The 17641-nt window shown below is 39.9% G+C and overlaps 2 protein-coding genes across 5 annotated transcripts in view; one reads left to right on the forward strand and one right to left on the reverse strand.

Moving 5' to 3' along the window:
* The window catches only part of LOC137304146 (NFU1 iron-sulfur cluster scaffold homolog, mitochondrial-like), a 36535-nt gene extending 20192 nt beyond the window's left edge, over positions 1-16343 (reverse strand). For both annotated transcript variants that reach the window (XM_067972646.1, XM_067972645.1), the window contains exons 1-2: positions 16243-16343; positions 11149-11258 (exon numbers count right to left, since the gene is read on the reverse strand). In XM_067972646.1, the coding sequence (XP_067828747.1) occupies positions 11149-11258; positions 16243-16304 (172 nt within the window). In that variant the 5' untranslated portion in view covers positions 16305-16343. The remainder of the gene's footprint in view (positions 1-11148; positions 11259-16242) is intronic.
* A 159-nt stretch (positions 16344-16502) lies between these two features.
* Positions 16503-17641, forward strand: part of LOC137304145 (progestin and adipoQ receptor family member 3-like) — a 30683-nt gene continuing 29544 nt past the window's right edge. For 2 of the 3 annotated variants that reach the window (XM_067972642.1, XM_067972643.1), the window contains exon 1: positions 16503-16614. In XM_067972642.1, the coding sequence (XP_067828743.1) occupies positions 16599-16614 (16 nt within the window). In that variant the 5' untranslated portion in view covers positions 16503-16598. Of the gene's footprint in view, positions 16615-16885; positions 16936-17641 lie in introns of those variants that run through there. The other variant, XM_067972644.1, reaches the window with a different exon arrangement.

The raw sequence follows: 17641 nt of genomic DNA on the forward strand, positions 1-17641 counted from the left end.
ACATCAGAGCCAGAATATATGCAGCCTTTTAACTGACTATTGTAGGAACTTACTCAGTGTTTCCTCAACAGCAACTAGACACCCCTACACTTTAGCAGAATACATTGGGTTTTATCATGAGTAGTAACATGGAAGATTTGCAAATAACATATTATAAATGGCTCATTAGCACATTCAAACATCACAGTTTTTTTACAAATGCAAAACAATCTTAAAATGAATGTTTTTCCCCTCTGAATGGCCTCAGTCAGTATCTGTTCACTTAACAATTTGTAATCAATTAACCTATTTATATAAGTGAAACTAGGATTAACTGTATTAACAGCAAAAGATGTTTTACTCCTATTTCTCTGTCCTCTCCTCTTCTGAAAGCTCTGACTCTTGCTGGGGTACAGTTCCATGGGTGCCAGCAGCCTTGTAGTACCTTGACCAAATAGCTATTCTTAGTGTGTGAGCCTGAACAATATCAGCAGGCTACTCCAGAGCATCACAAGAGCCAAACCTTGTCCTCGCTCAACATCCACACATACTTTCCAGTGGTATTCATTAGATGGTCATCAGGAACAGGAACCATGTTCCTCCCCACCCCCTCCCTTCCTGGCCCAGATGCTTCAAAGCCAATTATAGCAGCTCCACTGTGGCTCCAACCAAGGTCAGGTATCCCAGATCAGGGTTCGAACTTGTGACCTGTGTGGCTGAGCACCACAGTAAGGAGTCCGTGCAAAATATACTTTAAAGGGGAAAGCCTCAGAATCCTTTTTACGTTACAGAACGTAATCCCTTTGCCATATTTGAATACTTTTGTTTAAACATCACCTGCTGATATAATTAAGGAAGGTATTGACTAGAAACAGTTCCTGAAGCTTAGAATTGAACTCTCTCAGGGTATATTTACACAGGATGTTTAGTGCCAGGGCAAAGCAATTTGCTTTGTACTGATGTTAAACTTGCAGTGTAAATCTGACCTAATCCGGAATGAAGCAAATTGAAACTCCATGGAGGTGGTAATCTCAAACCACTTCAGTTTGACACCTTATACAGTGCAAATCAATGTGGTGTCAAACCTGGTTCACAAAATGTCAGGAGATCTATTGGCCCTTATCTTAAGTTGCAAATGCTTTGAATAACAGGGTTTTCCCCAAGGATGTGGAGAACCATTTAAGGAATGCCGTCCCTGCAGTCCAACAGCCAGTTCCTGGTTGGGGCAAGGCATATGCCTTTTGAAGTGTAGGGCTTGGGCCTGTTGGGTCAGGATGGGTGGGCGGGGAAAAGACCACCTTTGGCAATCTGTGGAACTGAGCTGGAAAGGGACAGGTTGGGAAAGAAAAACCAAGCTCGGAAGCGAGCCTTATAAGAAAATAGCAGGATCAAGAAGAGAGCTTCTCATAGGTCCTTGGGGAAATAATCCTCACTGGCATCTTCCTGCACAATCCAACTCTTCCTAGCTCATCACTTCTACTTTGCTATACTCTATGCATTGTTGGTTCCACTCTAACATTGGGTTTTGCCCTATAGCCTTCCTGCTCCTATATCTTTCACTATCCACCCTACTCTTGCCTGTGTCCCATTTTGTTGCTTCAGTTCTGCAGTGCTGCCATTTTTCCAGCCTCTGCTGGTTAACCTCTTACTGCTTTCGCACTAAAAATTCTATCCCTTACTCAATCACTTGCACCTCCTCCCATGACCTGACAACTGCAGCAGTTCACCCAATGCCCCACAAATCCACTGATCGCATGTCAACCTTACCACCTTCCTGTATGCCTCTTTTGGTTAACCCATAAGGAGATACCAATGTCATCAACTCAAAAAATCTAACAAAAGTGCCCCTTTTTTTAAAAATGAGGGGCACAACTAATTGACACCCAAATCATACAAAAGAAAAAAGGATACTTTTCAAATTAAATATTATTTCCAGTATTGACTATGCACTGCAGTCCCTGCGGTGCTGGATGCCATCAAGTCAAGCACTTTTCCACAAGCCATTCTGAATCACTCATCGTATACTCAGCTTCTTCCATTTCCTTTTTCCTGTCCTTCCTAACCCTCGCATCTGAACCCCTTCACCTATACACCCCACAGCATCATCCCAAAGTTCTGCAAGATGATTAATCCCTTCCCTGCAGCTGCTGACTGATCTTCACCAATTTCAGACAACAGTTTTGCTTTCAAAGAAAGCTTATAATGTAGAAGTTGGCAAATACATCATGTGTTGATAGCAGTTTGAAAACTAATGTGCTGGTAAAACCATGGAAGTTCAGTGGACTCAGGGGCAGGGAACAGTAACATGGCAGCACAGCAGAGGGATAAAACGGGTATGGGGGTGGGAAACCACAGGCCTAGGGAAAGGCAAAGGCAGAGGCCCAGCAGTGATAGGAAACCAGACTGATGGGTGGGAAGGGGAGGTGGCAGGCCCAAGGAGAAACAGCAGTCTACAGAAGTCAGAAACGGGTAAAGGGGAGTACGTGGGCATGGGAAAGAGACTTGGGCAATTTACTAAAATAGGTGGCAGGAAGGCCAGGAGAGGCGATAGCAGTACATGCCAAAAAAATGAGGATTTAAAACCTTAAAAATTGAAGTTGAAATTAAAATGAACATTGGAAAATGCAGTGTAACTGCTGCATCACCTCGAAGAATGGACATGGAAGACGCAATTTCCATGAGTAACAGCCCCACCTATGGTGGGAGGATGCAAGGACAACTAGAATGGTAAATATGGAGTTTCGCTTACTTAGTTAAGTGTTACTCAGGCACAATAGGGTCGTGAGAAAGTGTGACAGCAGGAACTGCATGCGGATGCAAGATTTAATATAAAACACAGACATGCACGTGTACATACATACAAGCACATATATATCCTGTAGCACTGCTCAAGATAAATCAAAGAATGTGCTAAACTTTGCCTGCTTTATTCATAACTAATTGGGAACTGCTTTTACCCTTATCCTGTGAAACTATTGAGATAATCCATGTCACACAACAACCAAACAGTAAAGATTCCTTCAACTGAGCCAGGGAGTTCTAGTTCCTGTTGACAAATTCTGTGAGCGAGAAATGCTTATTTATAAATTTCACTCCTTTCCTGTGGAACTATAATACCCGGAGTACACTACAACAATATCACAACAACCAAGTACACACACAGGGCAGAAAAAAAAGTTAATTTAAACAAAAAGTTTTATATAGTTTAAACTGTTAAGTAACAGCTTAAGCTCAGAATTTATTTTATTCAGGGTTGTTCCCCCCCCACCCCCCCAACCACCACCCCCCCTCACCCCACCACCCCCACACACGCACCCAAATCATTGAGGGCAACTGGTGTTTGCAGGTATCAATGATGCCTTAATTTTATTTTCATGGTTTATATGTACGAGTAGATCTGCTGTAGTGATACTCACGGGTAGTCAAGTACTTCAAACACGGTTTCTGATGCTCACCCTGGTGCAGCTCCTGGAGCAATCTAAATACATCAGAGCTTTCCCTATCACTGTAACACAGCAAATTTACTGAACCAATGTGTTGTTACTGAAAAATGTAGACCTCACTGATTTAATAAGTTATCTACCAAATTTCAAAACTTGCTCAAATTGCAAGCATCGTGGTTCTTGGGTACAAAAAGTAATCAGAAAAGCCAATGGAATGTTAGCCTTTATCTTAAGGGGATGGAATACAAAGGGGAGGAAGTAATGCTTCAGTTGTACAGAACCATGGTCAGACCCCATCTGAATTACTGCATTCAGTCTTGAGCACCACACCTCAGGAAAGATATATTGGCTTTGGAGGGGATGCAGAACAGATTCACCAAAATTAAGGGTTAAATTATGAAGGTAAGTTGCATAAACATGGCTTGTGTTCCCTTGTGTTTAGAAGGTTGAGGGGTGATCTAATTGAGATGTTTAAAATGATAAAGGGATTCGATAGGGTAAATATATCAAAACTATTTCCTCTGGTGGGGGAATCCAGAACAAGGGGGCATAATCTTAAAATTAGAGCTAGGCTATTCAGGAGTTAAATTAGGAAGCACTTTTTCAAGGGAGAGTGGAAATCTGGAACTTACTCCCTCAAAAGGCTGCGGATACTGGGTCAATTGAAATTTTGATAGATTGTTGTTAGGTAAGGGTATCAAGGGATATGGATCAAAGGCAGGCAAATTGAGTTGAGGTACAGATCGGCACGATCTGATTGAACAGCAGAACAGGCTAGAGGTAGTTGAATGGCCTACCCCTGTTCCTATATTGTTTCATCCTCAAAACCTCTTAATTATAACGTATACTAATAAATCACCTGTGGCATTGCCCATGGTCAGCTGTTAAATATAAGTTTTTTTATATATAAGATGACAACTAAATTGGGAGAGAGACTTTAGAAGCTCATTCCAAAGTGCTGCCCAGTGGCCAGAACCTGCAACTACACTGTGACAGTCAACAGCAAAATTGAATGAGAAATGTTGATGTCGCAGTTTACAAGGGTCACCAGAAAAAAGTGACCAAAAACCATGACAGCAGAAAATAAGCTTTGTGAACAGGAAATCCGGACCCTATGCAAGATCTTTAATAATATTTAGTAGATTAATATTTTGGCAGATTGTGTTTCTGCATTATTTACATGAGTACTTTTATTCATTCATCCCTCTTCCCTCATTTAAACCTTTTTTCCTCAGTTATTCACACAATTATAAAATATATTTTGTTTCTCCGCATAATTCTTCACAATAGATTTGTAATTCTTGCTACTGTTGAGTCTCCAGTGACCAGCACTTTACGAGATGGCCATTTACCATGGTTCAGGGCTGAATGATTCCCTCAGCTACAAAATCTGAGCTCCACATCAAAATGCATTATAAACATACTCCTCCAGCCCTGGTGCAAACACCAGTTGCCCTCAATGATGGAAAGAAAACTATCTTAAATAGCAGCTTAAGCTCAGAATTTTTTTATTCAACAGTTTAAACTATATAAAATGTTTTTATTCTGTTGCGTGTATGAACTTGGTTGTGACATTGTTGTAGTGTACTCCAGGTATTCTGGTTCACAGGAAAGGGGTAAAATTTATAAATGAGCATTTCTCGCTCACAGAATTTGTCATCAGGAACTAGAACTCCCGGGCTCAGTTGAAGGATACTTTACTATTTGTTTGTGTGACATGGATTGTCTCAATAGTTTCACAGGATATGAGTAAAAGCAGTTCCCAATTAGTTATGAATATAGTGGGCACTTCCTGTCAGTTAAAGTTTTGCACATTCTTTGACTCATCATGAGCAATGCCACAGGATATATATGTGCATGTACACGTCTGTATTTTATATTAAGTCTTGCATGCGCATACAATTCCTGCTGTCACACTTTCTCATGGCCCTATTGTGCCTGAGTAACACTTATCTAAGTAAGCCAAACTCCATATTTACCATTATACTTGTCTTTCCATCCTCCCACCATAGGTGGGGCTGTTACTCATGGAAATTGCATCTTCCACGTCCATTCTTCTAGGTGGCGCTGCAGTTACACTTTGTGCTACATGAAGGAGCTGGACCAGAATGAGCATCAGGAACCGTGCTCAAAGTCCTTGACTACCTGTGTGCATCACTACAGCAGATCTACTTGTACATATAAGCCACAAAAATAAAATTAAGGATCATTGATACCTGAAAATTTTACATATCAATGACAAATCCAACACCAGATCAATTTGTAGATTTAGCACCCTTATTACAGGTTTGGGACTTGTTTACTCTTTTTACATGTGGAAATGATCCCTTTTCTATAAGAGGATGCTACAATTTTATTTATTTAATCACTTTTCACACATTGCTGCTGTTTTATAGCTAGGAGCCAAAAATCCTCAAATTCCAATAATTCCCTTGCATGCTTCATCTCAGCATACATAATCCAATCTTAATGTTAACAATGGACATCTAGTAGCATGGAATTGCATGAAATACAAATTTCAATATAATATCATACTTTAAGTTTTACAAAACCCCCAAGTTGTAATTCCCATTTTAATCATGTCTGTAGACAATACACTAACAGTTGCAAGTCATTTTTGTGTCATGTCAAACCCAGCAACCTATCAATAGCCCTTTGCTCTTGAAAACTATTATGCTTCAGATTACTACTGTATGTCCAACAGGATGAAAAACCTTCTGGCAGTGAATTTTTACTGCCCTCTAGCACCAGCTACTGGTAATTTTCTGCTTACATTACAAATGCAGGCAAAGGAAAATGCATTTAGTTCAATGCAAGATTGTTACCCATAGCACACACAGCGATATACATGCATGGATACATATAAAATACACTGCATGGCATGTAGCACAAAGATACATTTTAAGCAAACTGAGAAATATAGTGGTATTTCTGTAACTAAATTAGTCCATTGGATTTTATTCACTGGTAGCAGCAAGAACAAATTCTTCATCATAAATGATCGGTTGCATTACAGTAGGTGGTTTCATTTAATTTTCTTTTCTGTGTAGTGCAAATTTTATGTTGAATTTTGCATCTTTTGTTTTCTGCCGCATTAAGATAGCATAACCCGGGTCTAACAATTAACCCTGATCATTGCTTACCAGAGACCACATAGGATGCCCATTATGCCTCGTGTCACTTTGAAAGAAGGAAAATATCACAATTCTAGGCTACTTTGTACAGGCTAAATTACATATAATGAAAAATGATTCACAGAAAGGAAAACACAAGCAAAACTCTAAATAGCACAATAATTGCAAAACGTATCTAAAAAGAAAGTTCAAAGGATAATCTACCCTTTTCAGTTTGCTGCTTTCCTCTTTTGTTGGATCAATCAGCTGAGCCTTTTCTTATTCCTGGGTACTATATGTGGAGTCTTGAGATGCACCTTTTGGGAGGAGATGTTGTGCACAGAATACATTGGCCCCATACACTCACGGACTTTTATGTCTGCCAAAATTCTGTTTGCTCTTTTACAACAAACTGCCTACCAAGGAACTGGATGGCACGTTGCTATACCTGAGCTGGAGTGCATGATGCTGACATTGGGTGCCTTCAATGTAGGAATACGTTTTCCTCTGTTTGCTAATTTTAGCCGAGAATACTACATGTCTACTTATGTAACCCTGGTGTTTTAATCTCTCTCAACTACCACCTTCAAAATACCAACTTCAAGATTCTTGGAGTGTGGCTCCAACATGTTTACAATCAGTCCAGCAGAATCGGAAATTCTACTCGCTGAAGAGGCCCAGTTATAAAAACAGATTCTCACAAAGGACCATACCTGCCCCTACCTCTCTGGTTACAACAATGGCTTCTGAATTTCCCTTATAGACAGCGCTGTCCCATCAGTATTAATATAGTGTTCTGTCTGTACATTAGGCAACAGCTTACTTAATCTACTGTTCTTAATCTCGACAAGCCACACGTGGTCCACTGCGCTGCTAGCTGCGATATTTACCAATCTTCTGTCAGCTTTCAATTTGGTACTATAACTGTCAATTTCTAGTAGCGTTATTTTTAATCTAATTACACCAGCAGCAAAAACTCATTATTCATCCCTTTTTGCTGTCAGGGAACTTGCATCAAAGCAATGCAGAGAAAGCAGCTCAGCCTCAGGAATGGTGCATAGTTCTTTGCGTGGTAAATGTTATTTATACCATGCACTATAATGTACTGTTTGGCTGGGTCTCAACTAGCATGACATTGCAAGTTTCTACTGTCCATATCCTCTCGAAGGAAACTGCATTTTTTCCCTTGTTATTCTATGTTTGAATTATTATCGTACATTATTGGTCTAGATTGAGTAGCATTATTTTAGCCACAAAACTAGAACACGGGTAATGGTGAGTTAGAACACTGCTTTTTCCTGGTGGTATAATCCAGCCCACTAGATGGGATGAAAATCTCCTTTCTTTGCTGACAATAACACACTGTTGAAATGAGTCTGGGCAATCTCATTCCAATAGTGAGCAGAAAATATCTATAATTTGGCACCAACATTCAATGAGGCCGGAAAGATGCCTGATGTGAGAAACAGAAATATCAAACTGGCAGAGTAGGGTCTGCTGTTCGGATATTGGGGTTAAGTCATGTTGCTGGGCCAGAATGGAGGGAATGTGGGATGTGTTAAAGCAGTCATGAGCGTGTTTGAAAGTGAAAAAAATACTTACTTTCCCAGCACCAACCTGAAAAGTGCAAAAGTTCACACCAAAAAAAATTGCAAATAATGGTAAAATCGTAGATGGACATAAAGGTTTTATACATTCACATTCACATATATACATTACAGGTGTGTACTTAAATGTTCTGCAGATTTAATGGTGGATCACACAATATTTAGGTATCACAATTTCAAAATTATTGTAAGTGTAATTTTATAAAAACACAATTGGTCTTGGTCATATTGTCTTCACAAGAACAAGAGCAGTCACTTGCTGGAATCTTCAAGGAAGTCTAGAACTACATGTGCAGATTCAAACACATATAATCCTGAATGCACAATGGATTTTCTCTCGTGATTTCACCACCTACATGTAAATAATTCCAGAACATTGTTAAAAAGCACATCAACAGAGGACTGGATAGTGCAGTAGATTAGATAGTAGCCCGAAACCTCTGGGACCTAGGTTCAGATCCATCCCAAATTGATGGGATGAACATCTCCCTTCCCTACAAAGATCCTAAGGAGTTTGGGTAGTGTCAATACAGTTCCTAATGGCACAGCACAAAACTGCCACTTATTTGGCATTAAAAAAAGGCCAAAGGATGTTTAGTATGGGAAATGGAAAAATATCTCACCATCGCAAGCAGGGGCTGTCCTCTTTTTACCTTGGGGCTGCAGCATAGGTAAAGGAAAGGGGAAAAAAGAAAGGATTTGCATTTATATAGCGCCTTTCACGTCCTCAGGACATCTCAAAGCGCTTCACAGCCATCAAAATATTTCTAAAATGCAGACATTGTTGGTAATGTAAGGAGTTGATGCAGCCAATTTGCGCTCAGTAAACAGCAATGAAATAAATGACCAGATAATCCGTTTTAATGGTGTTGATTGAAATGTTGGCCATGACACCAAGAGAACTCCCCTGCTCTTTCTCCAATGCTGTCTTGAGATCTCTTACATCCACCTAAGACGGAGCTTCAGTTTAATGTCTCATCTGAAAGATGGCAGCTCTGACAGTGCAGCACTCCCTCAGTACTGCATTGAAGTGTCAGCCTAGATTATGTGCTCAAGTTCCTGGAGTGGGCCTTGACGCTATGACCTTCTGACTCAGAGGCGAGAGCGTCAACACTGAGCCAAGGTTGACAACATCATCAAACTGCATTTATTTTAGCACCTTTAATGTAGTAAAACATCCCAAGGTGCTTCACAGCAGCGTAATCAGATAAAATTTGACACCAAGCCACATGAGATATTAGGAGAGGCGACTAAAAGCTTGGTCAGAGGTAGGTTTTAAGGAGCGTCTTAAAGGAGAGAGGTGTAGAGAGATTTAGGGAGGGAATTACAGAGCTTAGGGTCTAGACAACTGAATACACAGTCACCAATAGAGGGGCAAAGGAAATCAGGGATGCACAAGAGGCTAGAATTAGGGGAACTCAGAGTTCTCTGGAGGGTTGTAAGGCTGGGGGAGGTTACAGAGAAAGGGATGGGCAAGGCCACAAAGGGATTTGAGCACAAGGATGAGAAATTTAAAATGAAGGTGCTGCTGGACCGGGAGCCAATGTAGGTCAGCGAGCACAGGGGTGATGGGGTGAACAGGACTTGGTGCGAGTTAATATACAGGCAGCAGAGTTTCGGATAAGGTCAAGTTTACGGAGGATGGGAGATGGGAAGCCGGCCAGAAGAGCATTGGAACAGTCGAGTCTGGAGGTAACAAAAGCACGGATGAGGGCTCCCGCAGCAGATGGGCTAAGGCAGAGATGTTACGGAGATGGAAGTAGGTGGTCTTGGTGATGGAGAGGAAATGGGGTTGGACGCTCAGCTCTGGGTCAAATAGGACGCCGAAGTTTGAACAGTGTGGTTCAGCATCAGACAGTGGCCAAGGAGAGGGATGGAGTCGGTGGCGAGGGAACAGGGTTTGTGGCGGGCACCGAAGACAATGACTTTGGTCTTCCCAATATTTAATTAGAGGGAGTTTCTGCTCATTCAATACTGGATGTCAGACAAGCAGCATGGCAAATCAAATGCAGTGGAGGCGGTTAAGGCAGTATTGATTATATTTGACTTGCAAATGCTTGAAGTGAAAAATGTTCTGATTCCCCAGACTAACATCCGTTTTTTTGTTGCGCACGATATTTGCACAGAAAAAAAAGTACTCCTGTGTATGTTGTACATTTAGGTTGTTTTACAACCATTCATATTTCATAAGTCTACAATAGGCTGCATTTTTAAAACAAGGAACAAATACAGCACATACATCAATCACCCATGACTTGCATGCACAGGAGATACTTTACTTGCACCTTACGTGTACTTTAAAATTCCCCCGATATATATTTCTACAGATTTTCTGCACATTACTGCTGACTGTCCAGAACTATTTTGGTCACCCATTGCCTTTAAACACGTAGAAAACTACTTCCACCAGCCAACTTCCTTCAGAGGAAACAAGAAAGTTCCCAAACCCACAGCATATCCAGATTTTCTTGCTCCCATTAAGATCATATTTTTAAGGTATATAATACAGATCGACTTATACACCAAATAATACTATTGCCCTGAACTTTTACTACTTCTCCCACTTTTGCAGATTGTTTAATAAGGCTCTGCATTGTATTTTAACCAATCTGTGTTAAACTAGGGGCACGATTTCTTCTTTCCATTTGCAGCAAGATTATAAAAGCAAAAAAAGGAACAAGTTTAGGATTTTAACAAAATAGCAAACAGAGGAATCTTCCTGAAGTTAAAATTGAAGTATAGATAGTGAAGATCTAAAATTTTCACAATATTTCACCTGAAATAAGTTAAGACCATTTCTGTATCTCGTTTGTCCATCCACAGATTCACATTGGCAATAGAGTCGCTCGCTAATGCCTTTCAACATACCTCTGCACAAAAGTTCAGACAGAGCTCAGCCAACAGTTTGTGGCACACCTGCACTGTCACGAACAAACCATCACTGCTCTCCTCACGTATGGCATAAAATCAAAGATGGTACAGCAACATAGTGCGCAATAAACATACCAGAGGCAAACTGTGCTCCAGATGGAATCACAAACTTTGTTTTCTCTATGCATCTCGAAGTTGAACTCATGGCAGAGTGAACATGTCTCAGGCTGGTTGTGGAGAATGGTCTAAAATTTAAAATAAACAAAATGAAATTGCACAATCCTAGCAAATCCGACTGCAATAGTTTGTGAACCACACTTTCGCATTAGAATCAAAACACTAGGCTATGCTTTCCGAGCTGTTTAGTAGACTATTGTATTAAGAGTTCGGGCTTAAAAAATACTGGCTGGTGTAGGGGATAGGTGGGGGAAACGAGGAATGGGGGAAGAGGTAGGAACTGTGGAGAGTGATGTGTTTGCACCATCACTTTTTAATTAGTTTTATTTTAAAGAATCACACACACACTTGAATATTATTTATCAGGCTACTATTTCCTAGCACTTTTATCTTGCTGGAAAGGCTAGAAATAGAAGCAATTATAGAGATATATATTTTTGGCCTCATAAAGGGTTATAATTAAAACATCTATAGTGAGTCTGTGCAAAAGAAGCACTAAACCCTGTTTGCATAAACTGTACATCAACACTTCCCTCACATCCCTATGACAAATGAAAATAAGAGTAGTTCAGAAAAACAAAATATTGTCACTCAACTTACATAGCGTCTCAGTATCAATATGCCTTTGAAAAAAAGTCACACTTATGCCATCTAATTCAATGTTGTGCCAGTGTATTTCTTCTTTGATATCTTAAATCAAATTGCTGCTGTCACTAGTGGAGAATCTCTTAAAAAAAATTAATGCCTCATCCTATCATTTTATAGCTCAAAATGCTCTCCAGACTAAAATATACAATCTTTGGAAGGACAAAATCTATGATTTGCACTACTGGGTATTTTCCCACAGTTCAAATGGGCATAGTACAAAAAATTCACACACCCACCTTTACCGAAATCCTAGTCACAATACCAAGACAATATCCTATGACCAAAAGTTGAAGTTCACACAGTATCCTTTTTGCACTGTCTTTACTGGAACTAGATCTAATTTAATTTACTAGCCACATCTAATGGCCAGGAAATAAAACAATCAATACTGCACATAGTTAGTTAACTAGAAATAAGGACCAAACAGAAACACACACAAAGCTGAAAATTCCAATTCTACATAATATTAACTGTACATTCCCTCAACAAAATTACACAGACTCATGTCTAGAGCTGCACACTCAGTTTTCAAATTCTGCTGAGGAGACAGCAACGCCCCCTCCCCCACTTCCATCCCCACCGAATCTTACTTTCCCTTTCACAAGAGAACTTAGGCGTTGTGAAGAGCAACCGGTCAAACTAAATTAATTTACTAAACGTTGATAATATAGACTGGAGGGCAGTCTCTCACTGTTGAGGGGACAGTTCTCTAAGCATACACGGAAATCTTGAGGGCACGATCTCCAACGAAGACAACTCCTTTTTGCAAACTACATAGCATGATACATAGTGCCGTACTCCCAGGTGACGAACTTATTATCTCGCTGCTTGTTGTACTCCCAGGTGACGAACTTATTATCTCGCTGCTTGTTGTACTGGGTTCTATTTGAAGCTCTTGCATGTTTTCAATTGCTCGGTATTGATATTTTAATAAACGTACTATTATATTGTAACACAGCCCAAAGGAACTTGCGTGAGGCCAGTTTGTCACTGTAAACTGATATCAGCGGATACAGGATTCTGGATTTCCAATGATATTACCCAGAGTATGCTGTAGAAAGATTTCACCATAATGTCTTAAAAAGAGTCCCATTATCAACATGTACTGTCCATACTGGTTTCTGACTTGGATGCTATGCTGATGCTATGTGGCTTCAGGTCATCAGAAACATTTTTTTTATGCGTAACTTTCTACATAGTAGCATCACATCAAAAGCTGGTATATTTTAAAGTTGTCTTCATCATTTATTTTAGGTCCCCTCTATAAAGCTCAAGTAGCGGCCATGACAGGTCAAGAACCAGCATGATTTGTTCTAAGGTTAAGGAAGAGAACAGGAATCTGAGAGTCAGATTAAAAGTAAATGTTCATTGCATGATTTTTTTTAAGCTAGGAAAATTAGGATGTCAAAAGCTCTATTAACTTTTAACTAATCAACAAATGCCGTTAAAACAAAGATAAAATTTGCACATCAAACGTGGCGTTCGCTCCGCCATAAGCAATGCTTGCTTTCTGCAGATACAAACTTTAAACTGCAGTTTCTGTTAGTCATAGCAGCAATGGTGTCAACTTCTGTAAAAACTAGACTTAGAAGAGGATGTTGCAAAATAGTTCAACTTGTGACTATCAAATCTTCTATGCTGCATCTTCCCATTTTCACATCTTCTATATCTGAGCTTGAGCACAGATAGATAAGGACAGAGATTCAACTTCTAACGGAGTGAATTGCTAACACTGAGGACTTAAAAGAGAAACGGTTAACAGTCACAGGTAGGTCCCTGACTAGGTGTTAATTATTATGGCTGGAAGTTGACTAACTAGTTGTAACTAGGATGTGTCAGAAAGGTATATATTATAAGGCTCTTTGCAAAAGCACAGAGCTTGAGCACAGGTAAGGGCAGAGAGTGAGCGGCTATGCAGTGAATTGCTCAGAGTGAGGACTTTCAACTGGGAATTTGGTGAGTGTGGCAATTAAGTGCAGAGGGCGAAGGTGAAGCTAAGTGCTTTAAACCAAGGGACTATAAACTAATCTACCAACTTTTAAAATGTAAATAAAAATACATAAAATAAAAAGACTAAATAATTACTAATTATTTTGAAATCAAGCTAAATCCATTTACTAAATATAATTTAGATCTCAAGTGATTCTATTAGTCCTAGAAATAAATTACTGATAATAAATAAATAAATAAAAACTAGAAATGGCAGTACAGGCTGTGTGTCGGGACTGTAACATATGACAGTCTGTGGACAGTGAGACTGTCCTGGATTGCCACATCTACAGTAAACGTCTCTGGCTTGAGACACTCCGGCTCAGAGTCTTTGAGTTGGAGTGCAAGTTAGAGACACTCCAACAAATAAGAAATGGGGAGGCAAAGAAGGAGGTCCAGCAAACAATGGTTCTATCCAACAGGTACAAGGTACTTGCTGGCTGCAGAGAGGATGCCCAGAATGCAGATCATGACACTGTGGAGCATGAGGCGGTCTGGAGGGGGAGGATCAGAATAGAAAGGTTATAGTCATTGGGGATTCTATAATCTAATTACTCAGTGCCAGATGTGTGTGCATTTGGGAGGACGGGAAGACCATGGATAAGTGGCCTCAAACAATTGAAAATCATTACATCATTGCAAAAAAGACCTTTTAACAAAAGTGCTTCCAATTGAAGATCTGCAAAACAGCCTCTACAGAAAAGAAGATTCCATCAATGCAGAAAGATAACAACCTCAGAATGATCAAGTCACCTTTTAGAAATTGTGATCACACATTCTATTTAAAAATGTATTTTTATGCTAAATAAGCCAAGTGACAATACTGCGTTTTTCTTACCCATGAAATTAGGTTGAAAAAAAGCAAGATTTCCCTCAATAATACCCATGTTGAACTTACAAAATTGACAATTATAACCAGTCTCATTTTTGACTGAACTGTCCAGAAATTTCTAATAAATCAGACATCAAAAACATGTGATATATTTCAATCTGTGTGTAAATTATAAAATTCATTCACTAAACTGTTATTACAGTTTAATAAAATAATTTACACACACAGCAAGATATATCCTCTGCTTTTAAAATGAAAAATATTTTTCACTTAGTTCTGCCTCATGATTTGGAGATGTTTAAGGTATTCAGCAAAAGAAAACTTCCTCTTCCCCCCCACTACTTTTTTTTCTCCCAGACTGAGATTAAAGGGCCACAATCTTCAGTACAGACATAACAGAAGAAAAAGTAAAGGCCATCAAGCAGCAGCCTCTCACACCCCAAATCACACTGGCGAACCAAGATCCAGAGATACATCGGGAACAGGTTTATTGATTGCCAAATGCGAGGAGTTGGAACTCAAATGTCTTCTGCGCCACATTATGGATACCACTGATACAAAGGTTACATCTTTAAATCAAAATGAGGGACACTTGACAAGTCAGCTTAAACACTGTTTCCAATTTTCCCTGACATATTATTTCTCTCATATCTGTGTCAGTCACATGTACATAATTAGCCAGAATTTCAGCCAGAATAAGCAACCAAAGAAAGCAGCTAAATCAATGAGTTTTATGATTTAAAATAACAGAGCAACTGTTGACAGCATGGCCAACCTGCATCATGCTATTGGCACCACACGATTTAGAATTAGTGGTTAGAGTTAGGGTTGGGGTTATTAGGGGTCAGTGGATGGGATAAGAGTTATTGGTTACAGGTTTAGTGATTAGAGGGGCTAGGGTTAGAAACTGCCATTGATAACACTGTGGTCATCAGATGCACCCTTTAAATAAACATCAGTTGACAGCTCTGGCACATCTGCTACATTCCCCAAAATGTGAACAATTAATAAAATGTTAAAAAAAAAAACAGAACTGAACAATCATTTAGGAAGAATGTGCAGTTGGTATAAGGAAACTCCCAGGAAGGAAGAGAAATAAATTGAAGAGGGCAGACACGTTTGAGCAATCCCTGCCTGACAAGCTAGAGGCGGCGGTCTGGACAGGATGTCCACACACCTTCAGCAGCAGCTATCAGGCCAGGTGGACAACGGGAGGAATGGTTTTTTTTTTAAAGTTTGAAACTCCACAAAAATAAATAAATCAATTAAGAAAGTTAATTAACCACAGGAAGCTATACAGGAACTGCCCCAATACTAACTTATTAGAAACCCAATAGCTATGTGTAAACCCAAGATTATATTGGTTTTAATATAAAATAAAAACAGAAATTGCTGAGAATATATAGCATCTGGGACAGGAGAACATTTCAAAACATAAACAGAGCTTCCCAATGTTTGGGCGGGTGTAAGACCGGCCTCACTTTCCTGATGCTGACAGCCCCCACCAACAACCTCGATCCCGACTGGAATATTAAAAGTCACACTTAATATGTCCCTGGGAGAGCCCAGGGCCGGTCACGCACCCGCTCACAGGCCGCCATCGCCATAGCAGCAACTCCAACCTCCTCCTGCCCAGCGCCGCCATCGCTCGGTGTGGGAGAAGGACCCCGCCACTGCCGCTTAACCGACGCCTTTCTCTTTTCGTCCTGTAAAGACTCACCATCAAATAACACAAACTGCGACGTACTAATTCACCTAATTCCATAATTTAACAATCTATAGTTTCATAAATGAATATACAAAAATCAGGCACATTAGAGACGACTCGAAAGGTTGTAAGGCCCCGATGGTTTCTGACTGATTTCTTCCTCCCTTTTGCAAGGCAGTATGAGAGCGGGTTTGCAAACAGCACGGTAACAAAAAACAAAAACAAAAAAAAATGCAAAATGCCTTTGGTAAATTTTGATTATTTTTATATGTGTGAGTTACTGCTGTTGGAAAGATTTTTTTAATCGGTGTAAAAAAAAAGGCCGCCGGCGGGATTGCAATGTGATTGCACGGTGTTTTTGTTGCTTGGTGGAGATGTTGGATGTGCGGCTCCGCGCGGGCACTTCAGTGCAGGCGCGCGCCCGCGCCCGCGCCGCCCGCCCGCCAGCCAGCCCGCCAGCCAGCCCGCGCGGAGCGAGCGAGCGAGCGCGAGCGCGCGCACACAGCACCACCAGGCTTCCTCCTCCAGCCATCCATCCATCCATCCATTCATTCATTATTCCTGGACGGTGAGAAAAGATTTGCTACATATTTGTTCACAAAGTAACTCCTCGAGATATGTCACTGGGAAGCGGGGATACTGTAGCTTTATTTATTTATTTTTTTTGCAGGGTTTTGTTTTTTTTTTGTGTGTGTGAGTGAACTGGAGACTAATCTTAAAATGGAATTCATGTTTTTTTTTTACCCTTTCAAATTTAAAGTCAGGGCTTCATTTCAGTAAGTGGTGAATATGACAGATCTTTAGAGCTCTGTGTGTTTATTTTTCACGCTGCATAAAATACAAACTTTCTCAAAACGCACTGTTTTGAAGAGATCTATTGTCTCCTTTCAGTATTTTTGTTCAAAATTCAGTATATTGTATTTTTAGCCTGGTCAGTGTACAGTAACAGGTTTTGTGCAGCAGGTGAAAAAAGTGATTTGGTAATTACAAATTTTCAAAATGCTGCTTCATAGACAATAAATCCTGTCTTTACAAAACTTGAGTACAGTTATTAGGATGTAAAAGGTAATTTGCAACTTATGTAGTGAAACTTAATGTACATATGAACAGCCTTTCTATTACATTTCAAACATCAATGATTCTAATTATGATTAGCATTTATGAATGAATACAGTGTACAGATTGGGTCTGATTTACTTATGCATATGTGGATAGACACTTGATTTCCATGAGCTCAAACATTAAGTTATACAAGATCTCTAGCTGCTTCAATA

The sequence above is a fragment of the Heptranchias perlo genome, chromosome 36 (assembly GCF_035084215.1).
Source record: "Heptranchias perlo isolate sHepPer1 chromosome 36, sHepPer1.hap1, whole genome shotgun sequence".
NCBI lineage: Eukaryota > Metazoa > Chordata > Chondrichthyes > Hexanchiformes > Hexanchidae > Heptranchias > Heptranchias perlo.